The sequence below is a fragment of the Haplochromis burtoni genome, unplaced genomic scaffold, assembly GCF_018398535.1.
Source record: "Haplochromis burtoni strain Fernald_Lab_line unplaced genomic scaffold, NCSU_Asbu1 Contig_533, whole genome shotgun sequence".
NCBI classification, from domain to species: domain Eukaryota; kingdom Metazoa; phylum Chordata; class Actinopteri; order Cichliformes; family Cichlidae; genus Haplochromis; species Haplochromis burtoni.
This window is the reverse complement of record NW_024582894.1, coordinates 94,433-112,616: the sequence shown is the minus strand read 5'-3', so window position 1 is coordinate 112,616 and position 18,184 is coordinate 94,433. Positions and strand designations below refer to the sequence as shown.

General features: G+C 38.2%; 1 protein-coding gene across 2 annotated transcripts in view; it reads right to left on the bottom strand.

Moving 5' to 3' along the window:
* Nucleotides 1-16,710, bottom strand: part of lrrtm4l1 (leucine rich repeat transmembrane neuronal 4 like 1) — a 71,245-nt gene extending 54,535 nt beyond the window's left edge. Inside the window, exon 1 of one of the 2 annotated variants that reach the window (XR_317492.3) lies at nt 16,014-16,710. Coding sequence is in view for 1 of the 2 variants with exons in the window: in XM_005949081.3 (XP_005949143.1) it covers nt 16,014-16,017 (4 nt within the window). In the remaining variant the exon portion in view is untranslated. The remainder of the gene's footprint in view (nt 1-16,013) is intronic. The other variant, XM_005949081.3, reaches the window with a different exon arrangement.
* Nucleotides 16,711-18,184: the final 1,474 nt, after the last annotated feature.

The window sequence follows — 18,184 nt, the reverse complement described above, 5'->3', positions numbered from 1 at the left end:
ATTCTTTTTCTTTACATTATGTCATGAAAAGAATCATATTTACAAAAACCCGCCAGTCATGTCATGACCTAACACACAGTTGGGACAGTGGTTCTACGTAACCAACCGGTCATGACAATGGTTTCTTAAAAGAAATACACTAACTGACATATAGTTCTCCTCATGAATGAATATTCTGAACAGACTTCTCAAGGTCGATAACAGCATGATAAAAAATATACACATCTGATTAAATAACCAGAAGACCTACTGCTTAAATGTGCAGCTTTTTAGGTTTACAGGATGATGTAAAAGAGATATTTTCTCAGAATAAGTATTAGCCCTCATCAAGTTGTTTTGAATAAAAAAAAGCTTCCATGATTTCATACACCCTACATGACATTTGTTCTGTCAAATGGCTCTGTGAATCATTTACAATACCATTAGACCAGGAGTGGGCAACGCCAGGCCTCGAGGGCCAGTGTCCTGCAAGTTTTAGATGTGTCCTTGATCCAACACAGCTGATTCAAATGGCTACCTCCTGAAAATGTCTTGAAGTTCTCCAAAGCCCTGGTAATGAACTAATCATTTAATTCAGGTGTGTTGACCCAGGGTGATATCTAAAACCTGCAGGACACTGGCGCTCAAGGCCTGGAGTTGCCGATCCCTGCATTAGACTATAGTATCTCAGGTCTTTTATATAGGACCTTAAGACCTTGTGCAGCCTATCAACATGGCCTTAGCACAACTTCTGCCTGTTGCTTCAGTGGCAGCCTCATCTGCCATGCAAATGCAGCGATTGTCCAAGTATTAAAGCTGATCTTAGATCTTGGCACATTTTTTGGACATTCAGCAAGACAACCAAAACAAGTTCACACCACTCAAATTATGTAAACACACCTTCATATCAATGCTGACAGGCAGGCCTTGATTTCAGATTCGGCTGTATGTTTAAAGATGTATCACTGTCCTAACACATTCTGAGTCTGAGTTATAAGATAACTTATGTTCAACGAACAATCCTTTGAGATTATTTCTTTCCAGAACGTTGAGGACGGACAGATGGACCAACATCATTAAAGATAAACAGATATCATAACAACAACAATAACAATGCATTCCTTTTGGTAAATTCTTTGAATTAAACCTGAAGGTCTGCAGTTCAATAAAATCTTGACTGATTTTAAAACCCTGTGTGATTTACAAAAGTAGAAAAAAAACCCAAACAAAAACGCCTTACTGTCCAAATACTAAGGGGCCTGACTGCATATCCGTATCCACACATAACCGAAGTCTCTAGAACTTCCAGCTTTCAACGATCCAGTGCTGTTAAAATTGAGCACATCCTGTATCACAGTAATGGTGAAAAAGTATTGTTTGGCATGTCTAAGGTGGACTTTTGTAATCCCTGTGTCATCCTTTAGTAATATCATAATATCGTTATAAGCTCAGGCTGCTATGGGGACCTCCCATAATGTTCTAAGTAATTATCCTCTACTCTCCACACTTTAGACTTCACTTTTACATTTAATTAACTTTGTGATATTCTCTCTCCTGCAGTTTTTGCCCTTTCCTCTCTGTCCTCTTTCTTCTTGTACCTTTCTGCCCGTATCTCTGGTTCCAGAGCTGTACATGTCTTCTCTGTAGTTACTGGCCCCAACAGCCTGCTCAGTGTCTGCTATCTCTTAATGATCAACCTTTTTTTTTCCCCCTCTTTGCTCTCCTCTCACCCCACCCAGTTGAGTCAAAAGCTGTCCTCCCCGAGTTTGGTGCTGCCCAATGTTTCTTCTTGTTAAGTGGGTCTTTTTACTCCTCACAATTATCAATTGCTTACTCATGGAAAGATCACAGGGTTTTCCTCTACAACACTACAAGCTCTCTTTCGTACTGTATAAACTGTCCTGAATGATTTTGTGTTACATTAATGAAACTAAAAAGAGGTTGAATAAATAATTGTTTATTACTAGCTTCAGAAAATCCAATTTTTGTACAGTTCAACTCTTGCACTTTCTCTATACTAACCTGCTGCTGTAAGCTGCAAAGTAAGAAAATAAAAGGCAATTCTTCCCCTGTGCAGAAAATGGTATGCAGAAAATATTAGTATGCATCATTAATCCACAACTTAGGGGTTGTCATACAGCACAGTGACAATTTCATGCTAAAATGGGCAACAAACATCCAATGTCATACATGAGCTGCCACCACAAACTGCAAAATGCAGCTATGCTGTACTTCAACACTGGCAGGTAACTTTTGACCTTTACGGAAATTACATTTAACCAGTGATTTGATTTACTCCTGTACGCTTCCTGAATCAGTGCGGTTTTAAATTTGCAGTGTTTTAGCAGTTTTTGCCATGCCTTCCTTGGAGAAATTATAATAGAAGAATCAGAATACATTATTATTATTATTTTACATTATTCCATTACATTCAATAAAGAAAGATGGATGGAAACTACATTGGGTAACCTGGTCGACAGCTCCTGTGAACATGAATTAGTCTATGCATCAGTCTATGCTTTAGAGGACACGATTTCACTGTCTTAATGTGTTCCAACAACAATTACCTTGTGGCCACTGGGAGTGCACACACCAACTTTGAGAAAGTGTGTGTTATCAGAATAACACAAAATGTCAAGAAATCATTAATCTGCATCTTGAGAGATAAGAGGTACAGATTTTCTTTGAAGTAACTTATCTGGTTTCAGCATCTCATCCAGCCTTCCCCTGTGTTTAATGAGTTATGTGACTGTTAAAAGGAAAATCATTCAAAATAATACTTTTCAGATTTCTTACATATCTATGATCCAGACAGGCATACAAATTCAGTTCAGCACTCTACATTTAATTATATCATAAAATAGCAAAACATAAGTAAATAAATTTCAAGAATAAAGCTATTTTGTGAATTGTACAGCAGGTTATTGGGGGAAATAAACGGAAGCAAATGAGTGCATGAAAATAAGTCAAGATAAACTCAACAAAAAAAATAATGGTTTTATAAATAAATCACTCTAATCCTTGAAGCAAAAGATGCAGTGGCACTTCCATCACCTTCTGTAACTACTTTGTGAACTCTCCAAGCATTTGCTGCACTACACGCAGCCATCAGTTTTCCCTAAATGATAATCCCATTGGAACATCGGCTGTGTTGTAAAACCCCAGGGCAACCTCACAATGTCATATCACTAAAACTACATCTGGGATTTCATGTGCATGTACTCCTAAAAAAAGAATAGCAAAATATGAAAAAACAAGAGGAGGTTATTAGATGGCAGAAAACTCAAAGCTATGCAGCCACAATAATGTGCCACTGGGCTTATAGACGCCTACGCATGACAGCGTCTTTAATTAGCACACAATGGTTCAGCATGGATTTCTGCATAGAGAGAATAGTAATAAAAGCCCCTTGGACATATGTGCGCTAGGTTCCCATGAGAGGCTTTATAGAATACAATGAAGAGAAATGTTTACTCTCAGTACAGTTTCATTAATCAGAAATTAAATGGGGTGCTACATGCAGGCAGTCATAGGCTTCCATTGATTTCACGTATTAGATGTACACCAGGGCATAAGTAAATATATCTATGATAACTATTACAAATAAATTATTTAATAATATAAAATGTGTCTTTCAATATAGCTGTGTTTGTGTCATTATTAAAGTAAAAAAAAAAAAAAAAAAAAAAAAAAAAAAAAAAAAAAAACCACAACCAAAATGTTAAAAATCATATATAGAAAATCATTAAGTTACAACCTTTATCTAAATACAGCTTAAATAAAATAGAGCTGCCACAGGTTGATATTAAATCCATTCCCCTGCAGATCAGATTTGATATGGGATTTGTGGTAAGCTACAACTTTCCAGCAGCAAGGCTCCTTCTTCTCAGTAGAGCGTGACCAATCAGAGCCGGAGGGTTTTAAAGATTTCATATCTTGTAGATTTAACATCTTGGAGATTTCAACAAAACCAGCATAGTGCAGCAGCACCAACATTGCATTAAGCTCCAGTTTGTCACTGCCACCTATTTTACATTAAGTACAAAGAGCAGTAGGAGTTTGTTTGAACGGAAGTCTCCAGGCAACAAGTGACATCACTACAGACAATATCAGATCAGATTCTGTACAAATCCCTATAAGCCAGAAAAGATTTGTATTAAACTTTGTGCAAATGTCTTCTTATAACCTATGTAACAGCCTTGTAAAGTGTATTTCACCCCTTAGCTTTTATTTGAAGTTAATTTTCTCTTACTATTCGTTTTAAAAAGAATCATACATTAATGACTACCACAAGTCTTAAAGAAAAATCAAAAGTGACCTTGAAAATGAGAACCACGGTAAATCTCATTGTACATTTTGTCAACACATAAAGAGTAAATTCAAAGGTCAGAGAAAGATAAACAGATGAACGGTTTTATTTCCAATGACCTGTGGGTACATCTAAATTTAAATCCATATAAAGCCGATGATTGGTCGAGCTGGAGTAGTAGTAAAATAGTAGTAGTCTTCTACCACAAAATATATTATATATTTTAGTGAATGCATTAAGTAACCTAGTTTACTGATTCAGTAAGGATAATGTAGATTAGATTTCCAATGTACTCAATGTACACAATGACTCTCAACATGTACATAACAGAAAATGTTTCAGCAACCAAACTAGATGCAAATATAATTTTTGTTGCCTCAGATGGCCAAAACCCCCCCCCCCAAAAAAAAAAACAAAACAGATGGGACAGTGTCAAAAATTTCTAAAAGACTAAACCCATACCAAATTTAACACCACCTTTATTAGTTTAGCATTTCATTTAAAGATTTCTTGCAATAGCAATAAAAGGTTTTAAAAACAGATTTCTTATAAGATGGAATTGTACTCTTAGTCAAGTATGTAGGAGACAAGTAGAGCAGACTTTCTTTTATTTTGTGCAGCGACCAATGTTTCAACACAATTTGCAGCTGATGAAAATGCAATTGAAGACCATAAATATTAATTAAGAAACAAGTTCTGTGCTCCGGTATCCCTGGAGCTCAACAACGTCCTGAACAGAGGTAATTTGCTGAAGTTACACTCAAATGTGCACACTAAATGTCAGCTGAAATGGGTTCAAATGCAAAAAAAGCAAAAGTTATTACACAATATCCTAAAATATATATTTTCTCCAATTACCTCACCCAAGGCCAGGTTCCAGTGGCAACCTTCCCGAAATCCCATAAAAGTGACACTGCCCCTCCCCCCAGGACAGAGTGGTCTCTGGCAGGCCCAGCAGAGTCAGCTGTCATCTTCCTTGGCGGTGAGACAAGTTGATATTTCATTTGAATGCACAGTGCTCAGGCACTGATGCAAAGGCTATTACCCAGAGTGCCCAAGTGGGTTGGCCAATAGTACTACATGCTGCAACAGGCCACATGCTGGGGCACTTCAAAGAAATGAAAGTGTGGAGAAAAAAAGAAAGAAAAAAAACCCTAAATATTTCTTATTAAATGTTCTACCATATAAAAGATATGACATTAAAAGGAGGGGTGTATGAGGTGGCTTTTAAAGGTTATTGACTGGCAGAAAAGTATAGTTAGCTTTTTATATTTAAACATTCGCTGCAGCTGTGCCTGTTTTAAATTGGAAAATAGAAGACCGTCTACACTATAGGCTTAATTGTCACTTTCTCTTTCTTTCTTCTCTATAAATATGCCAACATACTAAACTAAATTAAGATAGGATGTGACTGTGAGAAATACTGATCGCAATATGAGGCTTTAGTCTAGAAATAAAAGAGTATAATACATTCTAATCTGTATTTTTGCATAACCTAAAGCTTCAGGTAACACGATTTCTCCCAGTCCTACTTCCTGTGCATCCTTTTTTAACCTGACACTTCTGTTCTGACACAGCATCTAAGAATTTTAAAGTGTATGATGTGTGATTGAGCTTAGGCAAGCAAAACTGTATGGTACTACAGCATGTGTGATATATTACACTATTGAGTGTGTTCACTCAGATTTAAGGCACATAGAATTAAAAATACTTCCAGAGGACAGAAGAACGTGACATATTACCAGTCACGGGGCCTATCATGCAATTGTGATTAATTGGACACAGTGGCATTTCAATATTGAAATGAAGTACCTTTTACACACTTAAAACCTATTATTTTACGGCCATTAATTTGAAAATTGGAGTCAGCTGTAATTTCAACTCGTAGCGAAAGCATGAAGCAGTATAAAACAGCTGATTTATGATAAAAGCTTATTTTACTACTACTGGAGCTGCACATACGTGCATACAGACAAGCAGCCGGTCCTACATACGCAATACACTGCATATAGTGAGCAAAATATATGTAAAAGTGGAGCTTAATAGCAGTAATAGAAAAATACAGCTTAAATGGGGCAGCATCCATTAAAATTTTAAATGAAATGAGCAGTCAATTCTGTGAGCTCAGTTATTCTGTCTGGATTTGTGGGAGACGTAGTAACTGAGGTCTATTGAGTCCACGACCTACTCAAGCATAGCAGTTAAATGGGGAAATGAAGACAGACAGAGCTGCTCTTGCTGGAACCTTCACTAGGAAAAGAGGCATAGAGTTGTGTGCAAACAGAAAAGAAGTGCAACCACTGCAGCAAAGAATTAGCCAAATGTTAATTAACTTTTATGTCATTAACTTGATAAATAAGGGTGAAGACTGATGAGTGTTCCACGTAGACCCCATTTGTGCATCCACTCTGTACAGTTGTTTGAGGGTATGCTTTGACATTCTGCCCAGCAGATGCAAAGTGTCATCTGAAAGGCTTCTTTGCCTTGAGATCTTCTCCATTTCTACTTTTCTGCTGAACCGGAATTTCATATATAATAACAATGAAATCTGTTATTATGAAATATAGTCACATCTTAAAAGTGAACTTACTTCTAGTGGCCATGTGAACAAGTGCGTATAAAAAAGGAAAGATAAATTAAACATCTTGGTAACTTAACAAAAGCAGTATGCATTCAGGATTTTAAAGTTATGCACGTTAACCCAAAACAAAAGTAAGGTACATTTGCACCGCCCTTCACAAATGTAGAATTGGACAGGGAACAGATCAAAGTGCTCTTCAGTGCACTTAAAGAACTCTTGCATCAGTTGCTTCAAACAGGGAAAAAAGTGGCTGATATGATGTTCAGTTGGTGGGTTGGTTGGCTATTTGTCAAGGAAATTGCAGAGAATTCAACCGTTTTGGGAGCATGACTGAATAATTTTGGTTGATAATCTGTTGCTTATACTACTCTACGCATTGTTAAGTTATAAAAGGTATGTGCATTCAGGAAAGCTTAGCAGTGCTTGTCATGAAATTAAAAAAAAGAAACCTGTTGCTGCATGGTTTTGTGTGTGTTTATGCCTCTTTAAATATGACAATACAAAATATGTAATTTGCCGATAGGCACGCCTATAGATTAACTCTTTAAGACCTAATTTTGTAATCAGGATTTTCTAAATCTAAAGAAACTGAAGTCACTTGTTGGCAACCAAAGAACACAGAACACACGGCAGTCAAAATAACTGCTGTCAGCATCAAGTAGGCAGGTCCCAAGTGAAACTTTTCTCAATTTTGGGGTGAGCAATTAAAGTTAATCAACATATATCAGGGTTACCTAAGCAACTGGAGCCTGTAGTGACATTTCAGGCAACCAAAGGCCAACACGCCTTCTGTGTGAATGCCCCTTAAGCATATAATATTCCAGATCAATAGGATGAGTAACATAATTCCTTGTTTATGCATTTATTATTTATCCACAACTAACTGTAACAAACATCAATACATGGATATGCTGCTTCCACTGAGAATTCTTGGTTGTGACGGGCAGACAGTAAAACCAGAGATCACTGATGCAGAAATCAGTTTGTAGACCTAAATGAAAGAGCTAATATTAACCTGCAGTTAAAGACAGCAAATTCATGGCTTAGTCAAAGAATGTCAGGAAAAGGACTTTTCTTTAGCTAGCTACAGTGAAGAACGAGCCTGTGGGTCTAAGGGACTGCTGCAGGGGAAAGCAGAATGTAAATGTAACTGAAACCCCACGGAAAATAAAGACATTTGGATAAAGTTGGCAGTAAAGTATGGCAGGGAAAGTGGTGGTGCGACAGAAAGTTAACATCTCTGGATGTCTGTCAGACAGATAGAAGCAGGGGAGGAGAGGGGAAATAATGTCTGTGTGTGTCAGAAAGAATACCACAGTATCGCAGCTGGAATGGAGAAAGACTGGGTGTGATCTGTATTGTTTTAATTTGAGTATGTGCAAACAATTACTGAAAATTAACTTCAGGTTTTTCAAATTTGATAGAGCTTTAAATCTATGAGCCAGAGTGTGTGAAACATCATGTCTAGAGGTACGTGTTGCCTAGCAATGTGAGGATTTGCATTACATTTTAAAAACGGAACAAAAATTAGATGAACACAAAATGTTAATTAGTTAAATGGTTTAAAGCAAGTGGCCATGACCTACCCATGAACTTCTTTAAAAATAAATGAATCTTGTTTATGTTTCCATGAGCTAAAACTAAAGGGTTAAGGTAATCTTAAATTATTTTATTTTCCATCAGAAAAACCAAAACAAAACATTTTCAATTTTCTTGAAAATAATTTGCCAGACCACATCAGGTAATTTGGCAATCATGTTTCAAAAAGGAAATGAATTAATTCTTTCACTTGTTGTTCTTTTTTGGAGGTGTCGACCAATTAAATAATCATTACTACAGTTTAGACTGGCGCTCTAACCGATGTCATTTAAACGAAGGAGCCCAGCAAATAAAAACATGACGACTAAAGTGATGTCTCACACAAGTCACAACCTAATGTAGAGTATTTGTACACACCACATTCTTAATTTGCAAAGAGGAAGACCTTTAAAAGGGCTAATTGGTCATTTTGAATGTCAACATTTTTATACCACCAGGTTTTTATGCCCATGAAAGCTGCCCGCTTTTGAAAAAGCCAGCCTTAATGAGAAGAGTTGGATGGAAGTGCTCTTAGCCATGTGACTTTTTAAAGTGAGCTTCAGCCAGCCCATTCTGGTCTGCTGCCTACAGTTTTCTCTCAGCCATACTGTTGGCCTGATATTGGTGTGACTTTGAGCCACATGAATATCCATAAATACACATCTGTTTATGCATGTGTGAGTAGCCTATGTTTTTCTGAATATCACAGACTATCACAAAAATGACATATTGAAAACTGAGAATAATAGATGGAAATCTGTGGTACTTAAGAGATGTCAGAGTACTGTTTAACATCCCCATTAAAACTTTAATTATCTGGTGGTTGCAATGTTTTGATCTGACATGACGTGTCTTACGAAGATCCATGAAAGACAGGAAGCTGCAGGAGTGTAATTAAAGTTATCAAACAGCGGACAGTTTTTATTATACCTTGATATCTGCTATTTTATCTAGCTATTGTACTCTTTATCTTTTTTAGTCTAGTGGAAGACGTTTAATTCCTTGGTTGAAAAGATACACAAAATTTTAAGTGCAATTTCTTCACAAATAACAAAGCACAATATAAAGTAATAAGCACGTTTCACTCCAAAAAAATTGTTTTCATATTATTTCCTTTGGCCTTTGGTGCTACTTATCTACATTGCATTGGTGCAATTAGTCCAGTTTGGAAATACTAGCTGTAGAACTGTGTCTTCTTTTAACTATACAGGAACTAACTGAATTTGGTCTTCCAAAAAAATAAACACAAAACTTCCCTTCAAGTAATCATTACATAGAAACCCAAAAATCAGCCAGTTTATGAGACACAATGTAACCACTTGATGATCTCCACCTTGTCATATCAGTAATATTAAATGGCTGAATGTTTCTATTGGTTGGCAGATACTGTTTGTCAGAAAGACAGAAAAAGTCACTACGTAAGATTGCTTGGAGTAACTAGGTCATGACTTCTGCAATGAGATATTGCTGCTGAGTTTTTTTAAATGTATTTTTTGGCACACTGCACATCACAAGGTCAGTGCCATTTAGTTTGATTATGTTTAAAAGAAAGAAGACATCTTCATACAGTGGATACATCCAAAATAGGGCAACTCACACCAAAACAATCTTGATGGATAAAGAGATTTACGGGCCAGAAATTTTTTTACATAAATTTGATTTTGGGATGAACTGTCCCATTATTATGATGGAATTTACTGTTCTGGTTGGGGTGGATCTGCCTTTTATTTACCTACCTATATAATTTTTAAGAATCAGCATTTAAAGAAAAATCTTTGTGTCTAAAGTCCAGGCAGCATCAAACTGCATGAGGCAGACAGGCTGCTTCTCAAACTGTTCCACCCAATAAATCAGCCATATCACAAAGTCTTCCATCTTTACACCCACAGCGCTTTCCATCTCAGGCTGTCAGTGACAGCTGAAACTCTTCACAGCCCCATAACATCGTACATATCAAGAACTTTACTGCTCCTGCCTTTCCTATGGGCCTACACACTCACACACATGCACAACTTATTGGTTTATAAATCGGTGCAGAGAGCCAGAGAGCTCTGCAGATCAATATAAGTGCTGATGTCAAAAGATCAGCACAAACTGAACCGTTTAAGCTGGCCACTGCAAAGCGCGTCTGCTGTAAATGTTGAGGAATTAACAACAGAGATGATGTTAATGCATAAGTGTGTGTCCAAATGCGTGCGCGTGTGAGTGGTGGCATGCTGGTAATCAGCAAAGGTCGAAAGCATTGCAGGCTACTTTCATCCAAAATTGTGGCAAGACACATTTATGTTTAATCAGAATTCAACACTTTGTGCCAGTGATTAGTCAGTCCCAATGCGCATTATAATCAGTTTAATGATTTCTGTTGCTCATGCTGTAACCAGCTCATTTTACTTTGAGAAAGCTATATTGCGTTAGATATCTGAACTCTGGATCGTGGATTCTGCCTTCATTATTTTAACTGCTTCTTACATTTTCTTTTTAACTGGCTCCAGTGAAAACCAAAGGGGGTAGCATAGATAGTTGAAGACAAGGTGCATTTTCTTTTTCCAAAATGCTTTTGCTAACCTGAAAAATCAAGACTCCTGGCAGAAATTCATCAGAATAAAGCACCAAATGCACAAATTGCTCTGAATAAAACATATCCAAGGCACAAAACTGGCATAAATATTATCTGAACAGTTTCTTCTTCTCTTCATGTGTCTTCACACACATGAAGATGAGCATACACAGGGATGCTGTGGTAGTCAGAATAAATGACAGTGTTGGTCATTACTTTTCATTATTTTAAAGCCCCTGGAAATCTAATTTCTAAATCAGCCTCTTACAGGTCATATGAGCGATGGGCTACTACATAAATTAACACTTTCTCTGCCAAAGTTAGAACCACTGCAGGTTCTTTCACATAACAAATTGTCATCATGTGCACAGGTCTGGAGTGTGGGGGACATTACTGGAATAAAGTGATGTCATGTACTTCCATGCAGGGAGTGCAACATAGTCATGAGTTGCATTTTACAACTGAATTCATCGTCTGCCTAATGCATAATAGTTGCGGTCAGTTTAAGAAGATACGCCATTAGTCAGCGACACAGGTTTCATCCAGATTTTTGTTTAGGATTTGGGCAACGAAATTTCTTTGGTTAAGCTTAGAGAAAAACTGTGCTTTTAGTCAGCTCAAGCAAACACCTCTGTCAAGTCACCGTAACCTTAACGACTCTCTTTGAGTGTCTAAATATAACCATAAAAAGTTGAATGAAGTTGAAGATTGCAGGCACTGCCACCGGATAATGTGATGGAAAATTGGATTGTGGGGAGAGAAAAAAAAATGAACACAGTCAAGACATTTTTAATAACAATATTGTTATGATTTGTCTAACATATTAACTAGAAACCATTACTTATAGTATCAAGATATATATTATACTTCAATACAATAGGAAGTATAGAACACAGTCTTCAATAATTAAAATTGATGACAAACACATCGATGCTCAGCAGCCACGACACTAGGTACACCTGTTCAACTGTTTGTAAGGTACATAACTAATCAGAGAATCACATGGCAGCAACTCTATTTAGGCATCTAGACATGGTTGAGATGACCTGCTGAAGTTCACACTCAGCACCACAATGAGGAATAAAGTTGATTTAAGTGACCTTGAAAGTGGCATGGTTGTTAGTGCCAGATGGGCTGGTCTGAGTATTTGAGAAACTGCGGGTCTGCTGGGATTTTTCCACACAACCATATCAACAGTTTACAGAGAATGATCAGAAAAAGAGAAAATATCCAGTGAGAGGCAGTTCTCTGGGTGAAAATGCCTTGTTGATGCCAGAGGTCAGAGGAAAATGGCCAGACTGCTCTGAGCCGATGGGAAGGCAACAGTAACTGAAATAACCACTCATTACAACCAAGATGTGCAGAAGAGCATTTCCGAATTCACAACATGTTGGACGCTGAAGCAGATGGGCTACACAGCAACAGAAGACCATAACAAGTACCATTCCTGTCATTTCAACTGGCTCACAAAAGCTGGAAAATTAGAGAATTTGAAGAACATTTCCTGGTCTGACTAGCCTTGATTTCCTGCTGCTTGCATCGTTAGCCTCGAAGATCACACTGAGTTCACTGTACTGCTTGACAGTACATTTATCATATTCAACTTCTGACAGAAAATAAGTATTTAAGCGAAAATTAACCTTATATCATCACATCTAACTATCAAGCATAAAGAACCTTTAAGCTTGACAGAAATGTTGTTTTTATTTCTCAACTCACTATGTTTAAAGTTTTCTGACAAGTGACCTCTTGTGGCCACATGAATAATGACTGTGGTAACTGAGTAAGAGGTGTTCGATGATGTCATTGGCGGTTTCTTTTAACCAAAACCCAAATCTCTTTCCTATTTACCAAGTGATTTTAGTTGTAGAATCGTAGCAGACCAGAATAATTTTGGATAATTAATTATATTTTCTGTTGCTCAGTCTGGTGGACTTGCAAAGAAAGCAAATCAAGCCAAAATATTAAGAAGCCTGCATAATCAAATGTAAAACCATGACAACCAAATTCAGGCCATGATGCACCTCAGTGGCATAAAACGTTATCATATGCCTCTAGCTGCAGAATCTTTTTCTTCTCCAAGCTCAGCTCCCACTTCTTACTGCCAGACTTTGTTCTCAGTTTTGTGTGTCTGCCCATATTTCACCGTATCAGTTCAATGTGCAGGACACATTGTTTGGGAAAGCCATTCACAGCTGAAGTCATTGCAGGATTTCAAGAAAAGGAAAAAAAAATTGGAAAAGGCATTGCTTTTCAAAATAGCCCAACAGTCTGCACAACAACAGGGACAAAAACCCTTCAAATCAATGACCTGGAGGTACACTGAAAGAATCTGCTATATTATGACAGTTTGATGGCACGAGTGGGAAGCAGTACAGAACATATTACTAAACCTCAGCAAAAAAAATGACTAATGGGGACTTTCAGTCATTCTCAGAATAAGGAAAGATTCCTCACAAAGAGAATAATTCTTAGTGGTGGCTTCAGCAGGTTTTAAAGTAGCTAGAGCTACAACTGTTTAGATTGTTCAAAGTCAGACTTTTTTGTCTCGACGTTTTCTATAAAGTAGAGACAGGGTTTTGTAAGAGTCATAAAGTCGTGCAAAGTCTAAAGGAAACTGCAACAAGTTCTGTTATAGTTTTAATCCATAGGGCAGAGAGACCGTGTCTTTTACATAAACTTATTTACTATATTTGATCTGATTAAAACTTGGCAGTATTACGGCAACATGAATTTAAGAAGCTGAGGAAAAAAGTAGACTGCAGGAGCTGCAGAAAAGTGGATGGTTTACTGCCAAGAGCAACCTATAAACAACAGTAGATCTCCTAATTATCTGCACTATTATAAGCCTTAAAATGTGAAATTTAAAAAAAAAAAAAAAGCTGTGCACACAGGTGACTTATTCTTTTTCCTTTTCTTTTTTCTTTGTTTTCAAAGACATTCAGTTGAGGCTTTTCAAGAGTGCTCCGTGGACTAATTAGCGTCTCAGTCTGCTTGAGGAAACTGACGGATTATTGAATATAAGGGACGTTATTTCAGTCTAACGGCTCTGTTGCTCTTGTCTGCTCAGTTCTGCTACAGTAGATGAGTGTGTACGGACAGACTGGTGAACACAGAGATGCCGTGTCACAGAAACTCTTGCTTCACTCTTGGAGCTGAAAATGTAGCTTCCTTGTGTCATTTATTGTTGTGGGATGAATACAAGTTTCACTGCTTGGGCCATGGAGAGGGGAGTTCACATCCATCGCTGTTTAGCTGTCAGTGAAATTGCACACTGATAAATTACGCACTGTAAAAATATTACTTGATTGTTTGTTACCAGTTTTGAACATGAAATGGTCAAAAAGAAAAATGTGAGATGTGACATTTTATTGCATTTCTATTTTTTTTTTTTAATCAATGCAAATTGAATGGATTGAAGCTGAGTCAGTCTTGCAAAACAGGCACAGTGAACAAAGTTGTTATGGGAATTATTCACAGTTAGACCAAGCTATTAATTGATTAATGAGAGGACAATTGAGCAATCTTCTGTTGATGCTAAACTGTTCAGCTGCTAGTTTTCTGTATATGATATTAAGATAATGCCAAGTTTTATTGTTGAATTCACAAAGAAAACTTCAGCCCTGCCAACAGCATAAACTTCCCCTAATTAATCAGCCCCGGAATGAGGGAAAACAAGGTGATGGGTGCGACTGGGATGTAAGAGAGCGCTTTAGTGAGAAGTGTGGATATCCTAACAAATGCAGCCACTTATTCTGGGTTATAGTAATTGTGATGACATAATTAAAATGTGCTCATTAGCAGCACTAAGCTCCTCATTACTTGGGAAAATGCCACAATTCTGCACAGATGTGTAGGCACCATGCTTTCCTTGGGCCTGTTTCAGCTTTTCATTAGATTTAGTAATAGAAAAATAAAAACAAAGAAAAGGCGCATAAATCCAACAGAAAATCAAGTCAAACAAAAAGAGTGGCTGCAGTGTTAGGAAGAGTTAGGAAAAAAGAAAACGACTCATATAGGTTTCAGTGCACTACATGCTCTGGTCCAATGGTGCGTGTACGCGCTCGTGCATGCCTGGATATGAATAATAGTCTTTCACTGAGCTATTCAACAACAAAAGTTGCACTGAAAGGAAAGGACATGAAACATGAGGTTTTCTGTTTGAGCAGCTCCAGACTGCTTGAAAGTGACAGTGTCATTTCATCGCATATTCAGTGACAATCCCAAACACCCACAACTTGTTTGAGGACCCCAAGTATATGTAAAAAAAAAAAAAAAAAGTGCTGGAGCTGCAGAACACGAAGAATCCCCTGAAACACTGAAGAGAAGTGTGGGTTTGTAAGGCTGAGGAGTGAATTTAGCTTTGGAGCACCCACAGTCAGTAAAATGGAGGAGGTGATAGGCAGTGTGGGATGAGATTGTAGGTACCCAGAGCTGTCAGGAGAAGAGGGGCAGTCTAAACATGTCAGTGCTTAGAAAGGAGAAACAAGAGGGGGTATGAGGTGGAAGCCAAAGAAAACAGGCACATCTCACCACCATTTTTTTTTTCCGTTTCAGGTCAGGTTCAGATTGGGTGAACAAACTTGCCATTGCAGCATAAAAATCAAGGACAATTAATGAGCTGTTCAGCTTCAGCTCGTGTTGCAATGTCTCGTCGACTGATTCAGATTAGGGCTACATCACTTCCACACCAATAAGGTGACAGTAGTCTTCTCTGTCTCCTCGCCTTGATATTCACAAGCATGAACTCTCCCGTCTGTTTCTTCCTTCCTTTCCCCCCTCTCCTCAAATTCCCAAATAGAAAACGAAAGCCTCTTTTTTTCAAGTACTCACACAGATTCTGAGCGAATAGGACAAAAGTAGTCTCCTGCTCTTAAATAAAGGAGATGCCAGCTTGCTGCGCATTAATATGCCACAGAAGACTTGGGGATTTTTTTTTCCCCTAAACGTCTACACATTCACAAAGGGCGGGAATCGTTTTAAAACGACACAGTTCTCCACTTACTTACCCATATTGTCTCATCGGTCCGTTCCCTCCGTCCTCCGTAGTGCTATCCACCGCACAGATCACGACTTCTTCTCTCTTGTCTTTCCAGTACCTGGAGAGCCGAGGAGCTCTTTTCGCCCCTTACGCCACGGGTGACTCACCTGCCTTCATTCTGAAAAACTGTCTCTTGATTATAAAAAAAGCTTTTAAAGTTTGCGCACATGCTTCCTCACACGAAGCAACTTTCCAGACCTGTCGCGAATAGCCGTGTCATCAAGCCCTAAGTTGGAAGCCAAACGCCTGGCTCTACAGGGTTCTTTTACCCTGACAGACCCTTGGTCTCGGAGCAGGTATCTTTAGAAAAAAAAAAAAACTGCAACCAAAAAAACAAAACAGTCACGCTGCAAAAGTTAAGAGGTTAAAACGAGCATTTACCACTGGGATCGCTTGCAATGAACGGCTGTGCGCCAGGTGTCCTCTGCGCAATCGTCCAGCGGAGCAGCAGAGGCGCTAGGCACGGAGCACAAGCAAGCACGGGCACTGTCGGGGGCTCCTGTGCAGTGCTTTGGCGAGGTTTGCGTGTGCGCGCACGGCCGCGCGAGGGAACGTGTGTTCGCGCATGTGGGAGAAAGAAAAAGAGAGAGAGGGAGAACACGTTCGACGCAGCATTTAACAGCTGCAGGCATATTTTTGGTCATATATGAAATTTTTATTTTCTTTTGTTCTTATTTTTTTTCTTTAGGTTCGCCTGCTTCTTCCACCGCCACCACAAATCAGCGGAGGAGCCGCCCCCCATTTAACATGCTTTTCCAAGTCTATTATGCAGGTGTGGAGGATATGCTGAGGGCTATATGTGGTCGTCATTATATCATGAGTGGGTAGCCTGCCTGATCCCACCTCGTGTTGCATAATTATTGCAGATAGATCGACGGGAAACCTGTTAGAGCGGGGAAACTGTTGGACAGGGTGTCGGGCTAATTAAAAATAGAGGAATAAAACATTAAAACATATCCAGATATTTCTCTGTAGGATGGCATGACACTACTGCTGAGAAACCAGAGAGATAGTGGTTGTTTAAGTTTTGCGTAATTGTAAAAAATTACATTCTGATATGGCATTCCTCTCTTACATTGTCGATACCAGTTTATAATGATTTCAAATGTTTGATTTGGTGCTTCCTTTTTTGACTCACTTTACATTCTGACTAATCCCTGGGATGGTGTTAAGTCACCCAAACGGTACTTCCTTTATTTTAGATGATTCAGACACAGAGTTAAAAAAGGAAGATCAATTATAAAAATGTGCCCATTATGAAATAGCTTTAAGTTTAGGCTTGACAGACTGTGGGCTAAAGTGATTCACTGAACGTTTTATGACACCATGACATTGAAAGTGCAAGGTTTACACACATCTTTCTCTCACTCTCACTCTCACTACAAGTGCCTTATTGAGGAACAGTCCACATTTCAAGAGCCTGAGAGTCAAAAGTTAGAGTGTTGTAGTATTGTGTAAAAGTCTTGAGCTGCTACTTGTTTCCTAATATTTTGCTTCCAAGGATCCAGAATTTTTTTTTTAATTTTTTTCCAGGCTTTGTGGAGATCATTCCAAGTTTTTCTTTGGACACTGGCTGCTTTCACTCATTTTCAATCCTTGTAACTGACCATTGTTCTTCTTGTTGTTATGGCACTTAACACTGACCAGTGAATCATTTAAGTATTAAAAAAAAAGGCACCAAACTCAAGGGATGAGCCAGTGTTGTGTCTACACATCACAGATCACTTAGCAAAGAACCAATATTAAACAGTCTCTTTAGGTGCTTATTAGCAGGTATTAGCAGACTGTCACAAACACATAATTTGCTTCCACTGAGTGCTTGAAAAGAACAACTGACTTCTTCCTGATTTGTGAGTTCACCTTTCATCCAGGAGGCTTCTTCTGTTCTAAAACATCTGAGAGTCTGTGATATTTTACCCGTAGTTGTCCTGTTAAAGGTGGTCCTGAGGGTCATTGCCATGTAAGTCAAGGAGTACACAAACATAAATTACTTAAATTAGTGAACTTGCACAGGAAAGAACCTCAGACATTATTGATGGAGAAAAAGGGGGACTAATGGAACAAGATTGTCATCTCTTCAATTGCGCGTTTGTCAGAGGAACTCCGAAGAAATTTCTTCTTTTTTTTTTTTTTTTTTTT